The 17,882-nt window shown below is 51.4% G+C and overlaps 1 protein-coding gene across 1 annotated transcript in view; it reads right to left on the reverse strand.

The window, feature by feature from the left end:
• Positions 1-17,598, reverse strand: part of SLC18A2 (solute carrier family 18 member A2) — a 38,277-nt gene extending 20,679 nt beyond the window's left edge. Inside the window, exons 1-10 of the mRNA XM_032878888.1 lie at positions 17,543-17,598; positions 16,979-17,114; positions 15,033-15,384; positions 6,613-6,671; positions 6,273-6,356; positions 5,864-5,956; positions 5,004-5,093; positions 4,797-4,840; positions 4,665-4,725; positions 1,663-1,758 (exon numbers count right to left, since the gene is read on the reverse strand). Of these exons, the coding sequence (XP_032734779.1) occupies positions 1,663-1,758; positions 4,665-4,725; positions 4,797-4,840; positions 5,004-5,093; positions 5,864-5,956; positions 6,273-6,356; positions 6,613-6,671; positions 15,033-15,384; positions 16,979-17,099 (1,000 nt within the window). The 5' untranslated portion in view covers positions 17,100-17,114; positions 17,543-17,598. The remainder of the gene's footprint in view (positions 1-1,662; positions 1,759-4,664; positions 4,726-4,796; positions 4,841-5,003; positions 5,094-5,863; positions 5,957-6,272; positions 6,357-6,612; positions 6,672-15,032; positions 15,385-16,978; positions 17,115-17,542) is intronic.
• Positions 17,599-17,882: the final 284 nt, after the last annotated feature.

Here is a 17,882-nt window from a genome sequence, read left to right on the forward strand (position 1 = left end):
AGAGGAGAAGGATACAGGAAATAGAAGAGAGGTAAAGATACTCAAATACTGGATGACCTAGTAAATAAGTCCAGACTGGAGCAAGACAGAGTAATGTGCAACAAATGTCCACAAACAAGCAAAAACACAAATGGGTTGGGTTTGCTGATGTACTTGGCCATATTTAAAGGGCCTTTCACCTCTGCCAGAGAGTCTGGGAATATGTTCATAAAGGCTACATTGAAAACTAAGAAAATGGAAAGACATGGCGATAACTAACTCTAGGAAAAACAAAAGTCTTTCCATTTTCTTACTTTTCAATGTAGTCTTCATGAACATAAAGTTTGTAAAAAGAAATAACCATAAAACTCTATATAGCTCTTCTTTGAATATTTACATAGTCACAATAATGGCAATACTGAATGTCAATCTTAACAACAAATGTAATATAACTTTTAAAAAAACAGAAGTTGAGAAAAACAGGTGAGTTGGTTGTTTGATATTTTCAGGTGGAATAATAATGGCATTAAATCTCCATCTACCATGTTAGGGAGCTGGTAGACAATGTCAGATATTGGACAACTTAAAAAAAAAAAACAGTAGTTACGCATATTATTTAGAGACATAAATTAGCAGAAAAAAATCTAAAAGCACTGAAGATGATCAAATCTGAGAAAGTGGGTTGGAGATGGGGAGGCATGAGCAAAGACTGCTGGCTTTCTCACTATAATTCTAATAATGTTATTTTACTTAAACATGTGTTTAAGTAAACATGTGTAACTGATAAAAATTTAAATGTAATTAATTTTGAAAATCAAATCTACCCATTCTGTGAAAACATGAACAAACAAGAGGTCACACAGTGATACAATTGGCAAGATCACACTTGGGTTGGGCTTTTAAGCATCTCACAGATGGCGATAAATGCAGAACCATTTGGAAAAAGACACAAAACTATTAACGATGAATATCACAGAGGATTGGGCTGGGAGGAAAGATGAACATGAGATTTTAAGACTGACTCCCTTGATCTATATACTTTGTTTTTTTAACAATAAAGTATGTACTACTTTCTAAATTAGAAGCGTTAAAACTAGGGGCACCTGGGTGGCTCAGTTCGTTAAAGCCTCTGCCTCCAGCTCGGGTCATGATCTCAGGGTCCTAGGATCGAGCCCTGTGTCGGGCTCTCTGCTCAGCAGAAGTCTGCTTCCCCCCCTTCTCTCTGCCTGCCTCTCTGCTTGGTTGTGATCTCTGTCAAATAAATAAATAAAATCTTAAAAAAAAAAAAAAGAAGTGTTAAAACTAATCCTCTTAAATCCTGCTTGTTAGCCTCTTTCACATAAATTTTATTGCTGTTCACATACATTTAACATAACTAGTCTAATTCAGAAACATGGGGAGATGCTGAATATATTTTTGTGCTCTCATTTCTGCCCAGGTCTGATGCCTCTATGCTAATTCTGTATCCATCAGGGATGATTAAAAAACAAAACAAAACAACAAACAAACAAACTGGAGTTAAAACAGACCCCAAAGGGCATTGCTATCCCAAGCACAGACCCCATTAAGTGTCAAACAGAAACCACCATTTTATCATCCTGGTACCTGCAGCTTGACAGGACTACAAAGATAGGACTTGCCCTGGGGACAAAAGTTCTAGAATCAGAAGCTCCCAGTCCTTACCCAGCTGCCACTTGCGGGAACACATGGTCTCCATCATCCAGATGGGCAGGGCTGGCTCCAGCATGGCAATCCCCATGTTTGCAAAGCAAATGGACCCTGCAAGGGAGGAAGAGGGTTAGTGTGCTTCTATTTTGGGTCTTGAGCATCTCTGATGCCAAACACAGTTAAACCCCACATGCTGGGGCGCCTGGGTGGCTCAGCAGGTTAGAGCCTCTGCTTTCGGCTCAGGTCATGATCCCAGGGTCCTGGGATTGAGCCCTGCATTAGGGTCTCTGCTCTACAGGGAACCTGCCTCCACCCTCCCCTCTCTCTGCCTACTTCTCTGACTACTTGTGATCTGTCTGTCAAATAAATAAATAAATAAATCTTTTTTTTTTTAAATAAATAAATAAACCCCATATGCCCACAAACAAACAATCCACTGGGAGGCCCAGAACTTCTACTTTTGTGAGGAAAAGATAAATAACGGGTCAAGGGGAGAGTGAGGAGGTTGGGTTTATTATTACTATCATCACCATTACTAAATAATAATAAAATATTAAGTTAAATCTATTAAAATGAAATACTAATAACTAAAATTAAATATTAAATTTAAACAAAGTATTAAGAAACGTTGTTTTCCAACTAGAATCCCAGAGTCATAAAGGAATTGGAGGGAGTCTCAGAGGTCATCTGAGTACCAATCCCAACCTACTGATGAAGGAGTTCTTTTTTTTTTTTTTTAAGATTTTATTTATTTATTTGACAGAGAGATCACAAGTAGACAGAGAGGCAGGTGGAGAGAGAGGAGGAAGCAGGCTCCCTGCTGAGCAGAGAGCCCGACGAGGGACTTGATCCCAGGACCCTGAGATCATGACCTGAACCGAAGGCATCGGCTTAACCCACTGAGCCACCCAGGCGCCCTGATGAAGGAGTTCTAATCCATTAGCCAAGTAACTTGCCTGAGGACACCCACCAGTGTGGGCCACCCCCAGACCACACCAGACCCCAGCAGCTGGAGGCTCCTGAGCCTGTTTTACTGGGCAATGAACACAGACATCTCTAAAGATGCTTGGGATGTCCCCAAACCCAGTGCGTTCAGTACAGATGGGCTGTTGAGGGATTTTTTTTTTTTTTAATCAACTAACCCTATAGGGTATTTCTGCAACTATCCATCACCGCCCTGTTAACCAGAACCCTTGGTAAAGGTAGAGCCATCAGGGAAGAAACCTCCCCCGCGGTGCTGGGAGCTTCCTGGGCCGCGTCCCCGGGAACCTCTAATTTGCCAGAATCCTGAGTCAAAGAACATTGTGCAACGGTGATTAAGGAGCTCACATAATGAAGAAAGGGGTTTTCTTAATGCATCTTGACGTTAGAGATGGAACACAGAAAGGATGCGGACATGACTGGCTCCCGTCACCCGCCCGCTGTCTTCCCAGATTCGCAGTTGGTCTATTTGCTGTCTGTTAAGTAGGGTCAAACTGATAGGGTCGTTACATCTCCCCTGTGACTCAGAGCCCATACTCTGAACCCATCCTTGTCCACCTCTCACACAGCAAACTGACACCCCGGCCCCAATCCTCCCCAGGGCCAGGCGCCAGGCACCCGGAGACGGCCCCCAGCCCCAAAGCCTGCCCATCCCCAGCTGTTCTTCCAGCCCCGCCTTGCCCTTCCCATGCCAACCTCTGGCCTAGGCAACCTGCTGCTTCCCCGGGGGCCCTGAGTGGCATGGTAATAAAATGTTCCTTTCACTAGCACTGATCTCTCTGGGTCATTGCTCAGTCACCTTCATAAGTTAAAATCCCACCAGAACAAGTAAGATAGGCCTGGCCCCCAATCCCTCTGCCGAGGCTGCCCGGGGATGCGGAGATGCGGTCACCCGATAGTGCGGGATGGATCTTTCCTCCCTGAGCCAGGGTGAGGCGGTGAGGGTCAAAGAAAGACCCAGGCAGTGGGTGCTGGGCTGCAGGGAATCCTCTCTCACCACACAACAACTCACTCCACCCGAGACAGCCTGGGCTCCATGGGCGTCTGGGCACTGGAACGGTCCCCTCATCATGCTGGGGACACAGAGAGGTCCCCTGCATAAGGAAGTCACACCAGGTTCGCAGCACTGGCACCAGCTGGCCTGATGGAGAGGGTCTAGACCAGGGTGACACAGGTGCCCCCCAACCAAATCCAGCAGCAGAAGGCCTCAGTGAAGCCGGCCTGGGGCATGACGAGGCTGAACCGGAACGCTCGCAGGTAGGGCACCGTCCAGCTCAGCCAGATTCCCACAGCGCCAGCCGTGCCCGTGACCGCTGCTTAGACCAATCTCACGCTAACCGCATCTAATGCTACACTTCGGGGCTGATCTCCTGACCGACCCCAACGGCCGCTGCCGACCAGGGTGCAGGCCCAGGCAGCAGAAGGCCAGCCCCCTGCCAGGCAGTCCCAGGCCCCCCTCACGGAGAGGGTCTTGGCAGGACTGCCTCTTGGATGAATGAGGCCCATTATCCTCCCACAAACCATAGAACCGGGCTTCCTCTGAGCCCATCTAGGCCAAGACCCCCAAGCTGGGACCTTCTGTAGACAAAGGGGGTTTCCCAGCAGCCTCCCCAGTGCTGCACAGTGTGACGGCTCCACGGGAAGGGAGCTGTCCTCTGGGGCTCTGCCGTCAGCCTTCCTCACGCACGGCCAGGTCAGTCAGACTGCCCACCCACAAAGCCTGCAGTGAGGCCATGAACTCCTTCCTGAAGTTCAAGGCCCAACAGTGACAGCCACCGACACAAACAAAGCTCTGGGTCAGGGCATCTCCGTGACCTAGACCTCTTTGCCGCAAATGAACACCAGGAGAGGAACTTGGCTGAGGGTCGGAGATTAATGGTAGAAGAAAGTCATTCCTTGTGATGCATGTAGAGCCCCTGGGCTGCTCACGACTCTCTAGGGCCCAGCGTTCCCAGCAGCAAAGTGGACACTGGTTCTCACCATCCACCCCCCACGCCTGGGTGGAGAAGAATAGGGGAGACTGAGGGGAGTTTCACCTGCAGCGATGAGGATATACGGGTCCTGCAGCAGAGTGGTTAGCGGCGTCCCCTTCTGGCTCTGTCAGCAGAAAACAGGGGTTAGAAGAGTGGATGTGGCCACCGCCGCACCCTCCTTCCCCAGGGGCTTACCTCTGGCTGGACCCGGGACGGCTGGAGCACAAAGAGCTGAATAGCTACGAGAGGGCGGGGAGGGGGAAAAAAATAAAGAAAAGAAAAGAAAAGAAAAGAGATAAAGAAAAGAAAGAGGTGTGGGCACAAGCACCTGCTGAAATAGGTCACCTGCTGACACAGGTCACAGCTGCCAAGGTCATGGCCAAGGTGCCCACATGGACTCACCTCCGTCCAAGAGTACCAGGGCAGCCAGCACCAGGAATGGAGCGGTCTTCCCCACAAACTCGTAGAGCACACTCCCAAAGGGGGGGCCCACTACAAGGAAGAGAAAGAGAGGCTGGCGCCAGTCCCTGGGACTGATCCCCGCCCCCCCCAACTCCACCAGAACCATCCATTTGTTTCTTGAGTTTGAGTCTGTACTTTGTTCCAAAAACTATTTGGGCTGACCACCCTACATTCTATTCAGGTCAAGTTGCCCTGGCAACTTCCTCCAAGCGGTTCTATGCCCAAGACATGGGCAAGAGCATATCAGGGTCACCCCAAAAGTGAAGACCAGAGAGAAACCAGACCCAGGCCACACAACTGTGCTGCTTTAGGAGCACAGGAAAATGGATCAGCGAGAACCTTGGTCCTTATCAACCAGCATGGGCAGAACTTTCGGCTCCCAAGTGAAGCCCAGGAATGCAACAGAGAAGGGGGAGGACCCAAGTCTCCTCTCGGCCAGCCAGGACAGGGGGAGAGACAGACTTGGAAGGTAGCAAGGTGGGAAAATTCCTCGGGTGGGATGGTAACTCAGAGAATGCCCAAGAGAAAGGAGTTTTGCAGACTGTCCTGTTTCAGCCTTCATTTTACATCTGGACCGGTGAAGGTCTGGGATTTGTTTTTTGTCCAAGATCACCCAGCAGGCTGGGAGGTGGAGGCAGGGGAGCCCACATCCTGGGATCCTCCCAGGTCAGGAAGGTCCCACCAGTTTTCACAGGCTCCGTGAAAGTAGGGAATAACAAGCAAACGAACTCCGAGTAGACTCAGGGAGCACTGGGGTCCTCCTCCAACAGCAGACAGGGCCGCCAGGTGCCCTTGCCCACCTAGCACCCCCATGGCCAGGCCTCCCAGGGCTATGCCCATGGCGTTGCCTCGCTCTTCGTCATCCGTGTACACACTGGCCAGCATGCCCATCCCTAAACAGGAGAAGAAACGGTCAGCAGTCAAGCTCTCCAGGGAGCACCAAAATAAATCATCTGTGACTCACCACCCTCCCTCTCTGACCCAGACCTGTGATCTCCCAAATCGGCCAGATTCACAGAAATGGAAGACCAAGCAGAAGCCAAGGAAAAACCAGTACCCTCCCTAAGCACCCCTCCCCGGGCACCATCACTAGTCTCATGATTCCCTACATTATTCCAGCTAATTCTGCAAGGGGCTGGCCAGCCGGGGCAAGGCTGATGCCCCCGCCCTGCCCCAGGGCCCTGACTTACTGGGGTTTTGCACACCTACCGGCTACCGACGAGCAGGAGGAGCCGATGCCCTGTAGCGACCTGGCGATGAGCAGGAAGGCGTAGCTGCTGGAGAAGGCGAACACTGCCAAGGGAGCGGCCCAGCCGTGTGTCAGTGCCAAGCTGACACCGGGACCTCCCACCCCCAGCTCGCATGGGCATGTGAAGCCAGCCCTAACCTGATGGCGCTTTTGTGCCATGAATAGCTCGACTGACCCCCTTCTGCAACTGTGGCCAATACACAACACCCTAACCCCAGGGTTGCAGCCTCGATTCCCAGTGTGGGGTCCTCGGAGCCCATCCCATGACCCGCGCGCAGAAGGCAAACAGCAGACACTTACTAATTGTTGACACAAACATGATGCAGAATCCCGCAAACATTGGAATTGGGTAGCCAATTCTGCAAAAGAGAAGCATGGGGAACGTTTGGTAACCTTCTGTATTTTTCTAAGGCTTTATACGGAGTCTCTCCTGCCTACCCTTTGGGATCAGGCGGATAAGTGTTTGGTCAACTTTTCTGAAAATTCATATAGTTGGTGCTTCCTATGTGACCTTTCCGTGTTTGACTACCTCAAACGTGAATACATTTCACGATTGCCAGTCTGAACAGAAATTTCTCTGCAATAAATGTTAACACAATATTGGCAAGTAACACAGAGCATGTCTAAAATATACAACCCTGGCTCCCATCATTTTTTTTAAGTTCTTTAATTAATTACTGTCTTTGCTAGAAATTCTCTAAAGGGACAGTGGCAACCGAATGAGTCCAGTAAAAGCTCATCAAGTGATTCAACTGGCGGCGGAGACAATGGGACTACATCTCAGAGGCACTGGGATGCAAGAAAATATTCGAGTCTATCTCCACATCGACCTCAATGGGACCAGCCTAGAAAAATAGACCTCATTTTCTGTGCAAAAATTCAACATCCTGATTCCTCACAAAGACCACGGTCCATACAGGGCTCTGCCCCTGGGGTGGACAGGGGCAGTGGGAAGACCCTGCCCGGTCTTTGGGTATCACACCGGCCCACCCATGGGAGCCGAGCTGGCCACCGCCCACCTGACAACGCAGGAGGGAGGACAGAATGAGATATGGATGAGCAACTGCTACCAGGGGACACAGAAGAGGCTTCAGAGAGTGTTTCCTCCCTCACTCTCTTCCTTCTTTCCTCTCTGTGCCTATAGTCAAGCAGACTGCTTCGTTCCTGCTGTATGGATGGGACAGTAGGGTGAAGGCAGCTTCTTGGTCCCTGCTGCCCTGGGAGGGGTTCAACGCTGGCTGAGCAGCCGTCCTCAAGGCAAAACAGCCCAGAACATCTCCAGGCTTTGTGTCCTCCCACCCCCAGACCTTCCCACCCCCAGACGCTCCTGGACAGGAACCAAGTGAGGACCAAGGAGTCTTGAGTCCGCAGCCACTCAGCCTGGAAGGGCTCTTCTCTTCCAGGCTTGACTAAAAAATCAAGGTAACAATACCTTCATTTAAAGTTACACTCAATTCTCCAAGCGCTTATGCCCACCAGCTCAATGATTTGATAAGGGCAGATGACCCCCTCACCATCTCACAGGTGAGGAAAGAGAGGCAGGAAAAAGTGACTCGTTGAATGTTCTGGGGCTCATTTCACTCGGGACCATCCTACCCAGTCCAGGGCTTTTCCCTGCAAACTTCACCACCTCCCCCAGGAAGCCAAAGGACGTATGTGGCTTTAAATAGAATCTTTCCAAAAGTTCCTGGTCATACTCCCCCACCCCACCCAAAACACACACACCTTTTTTTTTTTTTAACTGCTTCATGTGCTCCAGAAACTAGCAAAAATACAAATAGCATCTCAAAATCATGCCAGATTCCCAGACAGCCCTCCTCCTACTGTCCCATGCAAAACTTCCCTTACTATGACCCAAGATGAGCTTGTAATTCACCAGGTGGGGCTCAGAGCCAACCAGGCAAACAGCAAGGATGCCAGCTTGAAACAGCAGCTCAGATGGGCATCAAATGGAAGGGTCTCTAACCTCAGCAAGCCTAGAGCTGGCTGCTCTGTGCTCTTTACTCACTTAGGCAAAAGAACCCCATTTACAATCCCAAGCCCTACACAGCTCTGCTGGATACTGAATAAAGAAACTTCCAGGAGGCTCAGAGAAGAGAACTCATAGGCAGTTCATTTTTCCCAGCAGCTCCTCTACACCTTGGGGAAAGAATGGAATATGGCAATGCTCGTAGCTGCCCTAGAATAAACACAGGTTTCTCTGCCCCTTTCAACACACTCCTTGGAAAACTGTATTTGTCAAAGCTGGTGGAAATACCAGAGCCACGATGCTCAGTCTGCAGCACTGATAACTGGCCAAGGCCACCTGGCAGGACACATCTCGAGTAGCTTCTTACCAGGAGGCTCTGGCATTCCCAAGGCCATAAGTAGGAAGCTGACGAGGGGGTCCCTTGTGATTCTCACTGCAGCTCCGTGAGGTAGCTGGCAGGACCCTCATTTTTCAGATGACTACATTGAGGGCTAGGGAATCTAAGTAACTTGGCCCCAAACTTAGGATAACAGGCCTATGTTGGGTGCCTGGGGTGCGTTCGGTCCTGCTGGCACACAGACGTCCGTTACAGGAGCGTGGGATCACACCGCATGGGTGGAATGGTTGGTCTACAATTTAACAGCAGGGAGCTCCGTGCCCACAGGGATATGTGCTTATATAGGATTCTTGATCCCAAACCCAGGTGCTGCGTTTGCCTTAAAACCACTGCAGCTATGGTTTTTTTGTTCTTGTTTTTTTTTTTTTAATCCCTTTGGCATTTTAATAAGCACATAGGGAATAACCACATGGCCAAACTGGAAAGAAACTCAAAGGCTGGCCAGTCCAAACCCTCATGCTGGATGAGAGAGCGGAGGTTCAAAGACAGAGTGGCTCACCATGGTGACAGATTGAGCCAACCATTCCGGATACCCCGGGCTCACGCGTTTCCTTCCCATTACCAGACACTCATGCCCTCTATACCTTCAGTGCCCACCAGACCTCTAATTGTGCTTCCCAGTGGAAAGTACTAAGCAGCATCTCTGCCCCGGGGCTCAGCCCCAAGTCAGCAGGACACAATGGGCACATCCTGGAGCCCTCCACCTTCCAATTCTTCTGCCCCAGCCCCCTCCCCAACCAACGCCCACCTCTGAAGGAAAGTTGTCCAGGGCCCCAGGGTCACTGAGTGATGGGCAGATCACCAATGCCCTTTCTCCTTCCCCACAATGTCTCCTAAACAGAGACTCAAGTGACATTAGTCATGAAGATCTGAGTCAGTCTCTCATCTCAGCACTCAGCAGAGCTACATCTGATACAGCAAACCTTTGGCAAAATATCCCATTACTCTCCCCTTATGCGTCATCCCAGCCCACGGCCATCCTCTATAGGGCATCAGGGAGCAGTTAATCCAATCGAAATAAGACTAAGAGTCATATATTGAATCCCCAGGAAAAAGTGCAAAGCAATAAAAGTTATGTTCATTATATATACCTACGCACCAGTGGAGAAACTCCACAGTCCCTAAAACATCACGGAAAATCAATACCTTTTTCTTTAATACAACTAGCTTATCTTTGCCATAGAGACCAATGCAAGCCCAATTCTCAAGGCTGTTAAAACTCAGGCTCCCTCTCCCTGACACAGAGTAGGGGACCCAGAAGAGTACAAACGATGTCAGATGAGATAAGAGGTGGCATCTCCCTTTTCAATGATGTTCTGAAAGGTGGCACAGTAAACTTCAGGAAAGAGAGGGACGCCTTACATTTGCTGAAACGCACTAGACGGCTGACGTCCATCATTTCATAGGCAAAAAAAATTCTTAGGTTTAGTCCTTAGGTCTGTCTTGCTCAGCTATGAGATGCACGCAGTGAGGGACGTAAGCGGGGGTTTCTGACTTTTGTGGGGGTCACCCCTGTTCCCTGCCACACAGCTCAAGTGGGGGCTCGGCTCCTGTGAGAAGCCCCCGATTTCACAGCCAGCTTCTCTCCATTTCAGAAGCGAAGGCTCGGTCACCCCATCCTAACAACATCTAGGACGGGAGATCCCTTTCCAGAAGAGCTGGTTTCCCTGTCCGCAGAGGAACTGAAAAGGTCACTGCTTATTCCCGCAAAGCCGACTGCAGACCAGTGGCTGAAGCGAAAGAGAAAAGAAGCACCCGCCTTCTGTGGCCACTCCGTGCCCTGCGGCTCCCTTCTTGTCATTCAGATGTGGACTAAGATTTGTGAGGACAAATAACCGGCTTTCAAAGACACGAGGTAACTATGGAAATAAATTAAGCCACTGATGCTGGCTTGATAAAAAGCAGACCAGGGAGCGGAGGAGGACTGAGGGAGGAAGGCAGGGGCGCTGCGCCCCAGCACCCCAAGTTAATGCTTTCCCCAGCCATCCAGTGCATCTGGAATAGCTCTTGGTTCTCGAGAGGCAGCTACTACGGAAGCGAGGGGAGACCATGGCGCCCCGTTCTTAACCCGATTTGTGGAGAGAGACATAAAGGTGCCGTTATGGTGTGTGTCTACCTGGAACTTTCCCATTAGGTCTGCATATGCCTCAGTTTCACTCACTGGGCTAGAGGACAACAGATGCTAGCTGAATTCCTTCTACCCCTCCCTTGACGCAGAGCTGCTATCGCGAGATGAATAAATGGAATCAGAAGACACACGAGCCTCAAAGATAAAAATCAAGTCAACCAAGGCGCATGGAACCCGCGGGCTTTGGAAAGTGTGCTGGTGGATATGCAAGCGCCACCCTTGCCAAAAATCAAAGGTCCTCCGTTCCCTCTCTGGGCACCCGTTTTCCAGTAAAAATATAACACCTGAAGATGAAATCAAACAGGAATAAAACTTGCATATTAGCAACCCAATGGGCAATTAACCATTTCTCAGGAAGTTTCATTTGTTACTTTCAGGGTTTGGAAGGAGGGCTCTTAGCCAATACCTACAACAGCAGACAGGCAGCCCGCCTCCCGAGTCACCAGCCCCTAGAACCACTCAGACAGAGGCATCTTGACCGTGAGTAGGAGGGTCCGGCGGTGACATGTGTGAGAGGTGGGTCCCAGCTGCAGCAAAGGGCTCCAGAAAGGAGAGGTTCCAATCAGCCTCGCCGGAGCTTCCCTAGTCTTTGGGGATGTAGGAGGCCTTTCGTTTCCCCACTATTAGAAGCACGGCAGACATGCTGGAAAGCAGTGCCAGATCCCACCAGGGGCTAGAAAAAGATTTCTTTTTCTATGGGAGAGTCCATGTCCAAAAAGAACACACACTGGTTTTTTCTAAACTCCCCACTCGATGATTAAAAACAGCCATCACAGGGCACCTGGGTGGCTCTGTTGGTTAAGTGTCTGGACTCTTGCTTTCAGCTCAGGCCATGATCTCAGGGTCCTGACATCGAGTCCCAGGTCGCTCTGTGCTTGGCCGGGAATCTGCTTGACATTCTCTCTCCCTCTATCCCTCCCCTAGCTCATGCGCACATGTTCTGTAATAAATAAACCTCTAAAAAAATGTATCCATCAACAACTCACTGTTTGGGCTTTCACTTTCACTGGCTCAGCCCGGTACAATCAGAGAGAGCCCAAACAGATGCAGGGAGGACAGATTTTGACGGGCACTGTTGATTCTGAGAAGTGAACTGTAAAAACTGTAACTCACCAAGCAGGTGGAAAGAACAGGAAGGGAAGAAGACACCCAGACAGAGAGTCCGGTCACTGGCTCTACCCTGTGCTGCCCGGGGCGGATGTCTTCTCTTCCTGAGCCGTAAACTGCTTTCCCTACAAAATGGTAGGAAGGGCCCCAAAGCCCTTGATCGCGTCCCCTCCAGCTCTGAGGCTCCAGGCTTTTAACCACTCTTTCCTTAATCAGAAACATAATAACCAACTGTAAAATACTGTATTAAACATACTTGTTCACAACCCTGAAAGTGGGAGTCACACAACTTGTTCATAATTGAAAGTGCAGTTGGCACAAATCACATCAAAAGACTATATCCTCCGCAGACGCTCACCAGGGCAAGTCCTCTAAAGCAAGTGGAATGGATCCATCTCTGAGCAGAGCTGTGGGGCACCCAGAAATGCCGCAAGTCCCAAAATTCGTATCTACCGGGCTTGGGAAATATTGAAAAATGCACAAAAACCAGGGTCATTTTGGAGGGACAATCGCTACATCAATATTACAACTCGTTTGCGTTTCCATATCATAGGGCAGCACTAGAGAAGCTTTTCAATTTGCTGGGTAGCTGGGGGAACCCATTAGGGATTACAGGTTTGCTCTAAACTGCAAAGTGGATTACCCATCATAAGAATAGACCAAATTTCACAGGTCACAAAACAAAATTAGGTTTCCCTTGGAAGGCTTTTTTTTTTTTTTTTTTTTTTTTTCCTTGAGCCCCAAACAGGAGCCTTGGGTGGCTGCAGTCTCAAAGCCTTTGGAGTATTAATAGGGGAAAAGGTCTCACTGGCTTTAAACAAGCTTCTTCCCCAGGGTGTAAGCAAAGCATTAAAAACAAGAATGGGATTCTTAAAAAAGCTTTTCATTTGCCATTTGCATGTGGATGATTGAACGCTCATGCCAGTTTCTGAACACTGTGTTACACTCCTCAGCTAGTACGACTGGTGCCCAAGTGATTGGCAAGGCATTATTACAGTAATGTCTTCAATTTTGTTCATATAGCCTTTGAGCTGTTTGCTTTCTCGGAACACAAAACCCAGAGACGTGTTCTGTAATTACACCAGATGCATTTTAAGAAGCACTCTTGGAGGTGGAGAAAAACAACCCTGCGATGGCTGTTTGGCTTTCCTCCTGAAGGAGAAGGACACTTCCAAATGGCGCCTTGATAACCCTGCTTCGAGGTGGGCTCCCAGGCAGCCCGTCCTTGCGAGGCTGCCATGCTCAGCCTGTGTTAACCCAGCAGCTCCATAACGCTGCTTGACACAGACTGAGGGGGGGGGCATGGGTGGGGCCTGGGATTGTTAAAATTTATTCAGGGGCACCACTACCCCGTCCAGAGAGTCAGGCTGCAAAAGCTTAAAATGGGCTTCCAGCCAAGTGGCCACCGGTAGGTGACGGTAACGTGTGTGCACGTCTCGGGGCTGCCTGTGGGGGGTGGGGGGAGCCAGATCCGCCTCTCTGAGCCTCTGCCACCACCCCGGGGCCCCCCCACTCAACAGACCTCCTCTTCTCTGTCCCAGAGCCGGCCCCACTCTCACAAGGGCCCTGTGCTTGCTTTAATGCCGTCGTTACAGTCTCGAGATGCTCAATAATATTTGAACAAAGGGTCCTGCAAGTAACATGTCCGGGCCTGTTTCTCCTACTGCAGACCAGAGCCTAGGTCAAGGTAAAGATGTCCCTGCTCCCAGCCTCCACGGGGTGCCAGGCTGACCTACTGCAAACTGTGCTTGGCTCCCAGACTCTTCAACTTGGCTTTGGAACCTCTAGTGGCTCGCAAGTGTCCCCTAACCCTGAACAAAACCCCCCTCCTCTCTCGGCCTGGCCCTTGGAGTCTCTTCCTGCCTTGCCCTGACCCACCCCGCTTGCCTTGCCTTCCTTATTCAGAGCCCACCCCCACCCCCCAGGACTCCAGGCACTCCCCGCTCTACCATTTTCCTGCCTTGAGGGCCTCGGTGAGCGTATGGCAACCCACCCGCCCCCACTCGCACCATGCCAGCTCCCCCGCTTTGCAGCCAACGTCCGCAGGGGCTGCCTCTCCCTTTTCTCAGCAGGCCCCCCATCCTCAGCATTGAGCCCCCAATGCACCAGGCAGAGCTGGGCCACCTTGGCTGTAGAATACCAGCCAGGTGGCCACTGACAGTGGAAATGAGAACAATTATTCAAAATTAGGAGATGGTTCAAAGAAAAAAAAATCCAGAGCATCCAGATTAACCTAAAGCTAGCTTGGGGCATTATTTGGGGCATTACTGGCTGGTTTGACTTATCCAGAAAACAGCCTCGCTTTTCTCTTTGTGCATGTGGACCCAGCTCAGTAACGGGCCGGGGAGCTGTTTACACTTCCCATGGCCTCAGCATTCTAGAAGATTCCATCTACTTAGCAGGAATACTGGTCTTTCTTCACATTCCCCACATCCCACACCCCATCTTCAGGCTTCACCACGTCAGCTGGAAAGCAAACCACCCTGGCTCCCTACAGGGAAGTGGATGACCCGAGGGAGAAGACCAGACAAAGCCGAGTGACACACAGAACCCAATGACGATGCCACGGCGTCTGCAGAGATCCTGCTGCCCCAGGGCGAGTCTGGCAACCGCACTAATGAAATCCGGCATTTAGACAGAATCCGACTTCTCCCACTTGGGGAGGGTCCCTTTATTCTCCTTCAACAGTTTCTTACTTTCTGACCAACAGAGGGGACAACAAATGCGAAATCTTGATGAAGGAAAGAAACAAAAGGAAGAGGAGATGGAGTCTCTCCCCAGCTCACCCACCACCACTGGTTTTCTACCTTCTGATGAGTGAACAAGGAACAGAACCTCAGGGAGAAATAAACTGGGAACGATAGAAATATAAACCCCTTGGCCAGGGATGCCTGGGTGACCCCGTCGGTTAAGCCTCCCGCTCTTTCTTCGTGCTCAGGGTCATGAGATCAAGCCCTGTGTGGGGCTCTGCACTCAGTGCCGAGTGGGCTTTGGATTCTTTCTCCCGAATCCCCCTCTGCTCCTCCTCACATGGGCGCACATGCGCTCTCAAATAAATAAAATCTTTTTAAAAAATTAAAAGCAAAAAAACCCTCCTTGGCCCAAATAACGGAGCCTACCTGTTGGTCAACATTCCTATGAAGGGATTGGTGAGGAGTTGGACGGTGGCTTTAGAGGCAAAGAGCAGGCCCACTTGCACGTTTTCGTTCAGGAGGTCCTTGTCCTCGCTGGGACAGTCCGAAGGCGCAGTGGAGGTGTTCGTCACCGTGTGCTGCGTGGCGGCCGGCTGTAGCAGCCCCCCGTGAAGCTCTTGGGTGCTATTCCCCGTGACCATGGTGGCGTTGTCATAGTAAGAGAAGATGCTCTCGAAGCTGCCTGAGGTGGAGGCCGTGAGCACGGGCTTGGCGGTCTGGACCTCGGAGCTATTTTTCTCATGATTAATGCTGTACAGGTAGCTGGGGATGATTGGGACTGTGGACAAAAACACAACAGGGAGGCTGCGACTGCGAGGAACCTCCCTCCCCGGGTCAAAGGGCTGCAAAGCTACGGGTGCATCAAATGCCACACGAGGCCCAGACAGGTCGGCCCCTGGGAGGGGACCCCCGTGCCGGCCCTGGAAGGACAGCACGTTGCTGAGCTCCGGGGAGAAAACAAAGCCCCAGGACGCTGTGAGAGCTCCGTCTGCTCTCGGGACCAGCTCCTGTGCAGAAGGGACCTGCCCGGGATTCTGCGCCAATGTGGGGCTGCTCCTTGGTGGTGTTCCCTCCCAGGAATAGGTTAGGAAAGCAAAACGGGGTCTGAAGTCGGTTCAGGGCTGAACTGGGGGTCAACGAGAGCTCTTCAGAGAGAGGCTCCGAAAGACCTTTCAGTCAATGAAACCAGAAAATAGAAATCAAAATTTCATTATGTGACTTAGGGGAAGATAAACCTACAGGAAGTAATAATTTGGAAATTCTGCAACAGGCCTGCTTCATCTACGATTTGAGTGGGAGTCCACAATTTCTCATACAACCTAGAAAATGTAAAAATTCCTGAGACTTCTATAAAGGCAAAGGAAAATTGATGTAAAAGCAGCCGTGGGCATGTGTAGGACAACAGATCATTCAACACAAAGGAGAGGCAAGGTCCTTGTTACTGAACTCCAAGGAGCCCCACTACTCTGGTAATCCTGGAGGTGAGAACGGGCAATGGAGAGGAGGGGAATAACCCACGCCTGAGAGTCTGAATTAAAAAATATATATATTCATTAAAAATTTGGACATTCTAGGCCCCGCATCAGGCTCTCTGCTCAGCAGGGAGACTGCCTCCTCCTCTCTCTCTCTGCCTGCCTCTCTGCCTACTTTGTGATCTCTATCTGTCAAATAAATAAATAAAATCTTTAAAAAAAAAAAAATTTGGACATTAAGGAAAAACGCACCAAACCCTCTGCTATTAATGGGGCTAATTAAGAGACCTGGATTTTAATTGTTTTTCAAAAATCCACTATAGGGAAAAGACTGAAACCAACACTGTTCAAATTGCTTTTGAAAAGATCCTGAAACGTTCCCATCTCCAGCCACCCATGGATAAGATATATTTACATGTCACTTCCTTCTTTGCAGGGAGGGATGTTGACTTGTTCCTTTAAATGTGAGGTCGAATTGTTAACCCACCTTGCTGGCCGGCACAATAATTATTGTAACATTATTTTGAACACCGGGGACCGGCGGGTTCTTAGTAGGAATCTTTCTCATCGTGGTCTAAGTAGGCAGGGGGAAGCAGGAAATTATCAGGAGGAAACACAAGTTCTGGGTCTTAACAGATGCCACTTTCTTTGACCTGACCACCAGAAAAACGAAGCCACCAAAAAAAAAAAAAAAAACCACAAACCAAAAAAACCCACCCAGAAGCCACAAAAGGCGGCTGCAACTAGCCCAGGGCGGCAGACTTGCGAAGGGGAGGAAGGAGAGGTTTTTGCAAAATGTGTTCTCCGACTTTCCCGGAGCGCGCTCAGGTGGGAGTGGCGGGGCGGGGGGACACCCAGGGAAGGGGTCTCCGGGGCAGGGGCCGCCCAGTCCGTACGTACCCACGACGGTGAGCAGCATGTTGTCCAGCAGCAGCGCCAGGAACACGATGAACAGGATGAGCTTCCGCGAGTGACGGCTCTCCAGCAGCCAGCGGAGCAGCGCCAGCTCGCTCAGGGCCATGGCTCGGTGGCTGGGCTGCGGGCGCGGCGCGCGGTGAGGGGCCGCGGCCGGCCGGGGCGCTCCCCGCACCCGCAGCTCTCAGACCTCCTCCGGGCAGGAGGAGCGGCCCCCGAGCTGCGCGCCCCGGCGGCGCGGGCGGGTCCCCGACGTCCCACTCTCGGCTCACCTGCGGCGGCGGCGTCCTCCGGGCACCTGCCCTCCCGCTCAGGGACGCCCGCGGGCGCCGTCGGGGCCCGAACCTGGGGCCCGCGGGCTGCCGTCCCGCTGTCCGCCGCCCCCGAGGTCCTCCTCCTCCCATCGAGCGCTCGGGAGGCGCCGCGGGACCCCGCGCCCAGTGCGTCCGGCGCCCCGGCTCGCCCCGGAGACCCACGCGCGGCGCTGGCGTTCGTCCCCACTCGCCGCCGGACCCCGCTGTCCCCGCGCCGCCCCGCCTCCCCCGTTACCTCGGAGTCGCCTGCGGCTGCCGGCCCTGTGCCGTGGGCTCCGTCCGTCCGCGCGGCTCCGGGTTGCGTCTCCGCCCCAGCGCCCCGCCGCCGCCGCCGCCGCCGCCGCTCACTTTACCCGGTCCGGCTCTGACGTCACGGCCGCCGGGGGCGGGAGGGCGCCACCTTCCAGAACCGGCCTCGGCCCGCCGCCCAGACCTGCGCTGGCCTCCGGGGATCTGCATCCGAACCATCCCAGGTGGCCTGGGTGACGTGGCTGGGGGCCAAGGGAAGAAGTCAGGGGCCTCAGAGCGAGAGGTCAAGGGTCCTGAGGTTAAGGTCAGAGCCAAGATTACAGCTT

Source organism: Lontra canadensis, unplaced genomic scaffold (genome assembly GCF_010015895.1).
Source record: "Lontra canadensis isolate GAN:19392208 unplaced genomic scaffold, GSC_riverotter_1.0 scaffold3, whole genome shotgun sequence".
NCBI lineage: Eukaryota > Metazoa > Chordata > Mammalia > Carnivora > Mustelidae > Lontra > Lontra canadensis.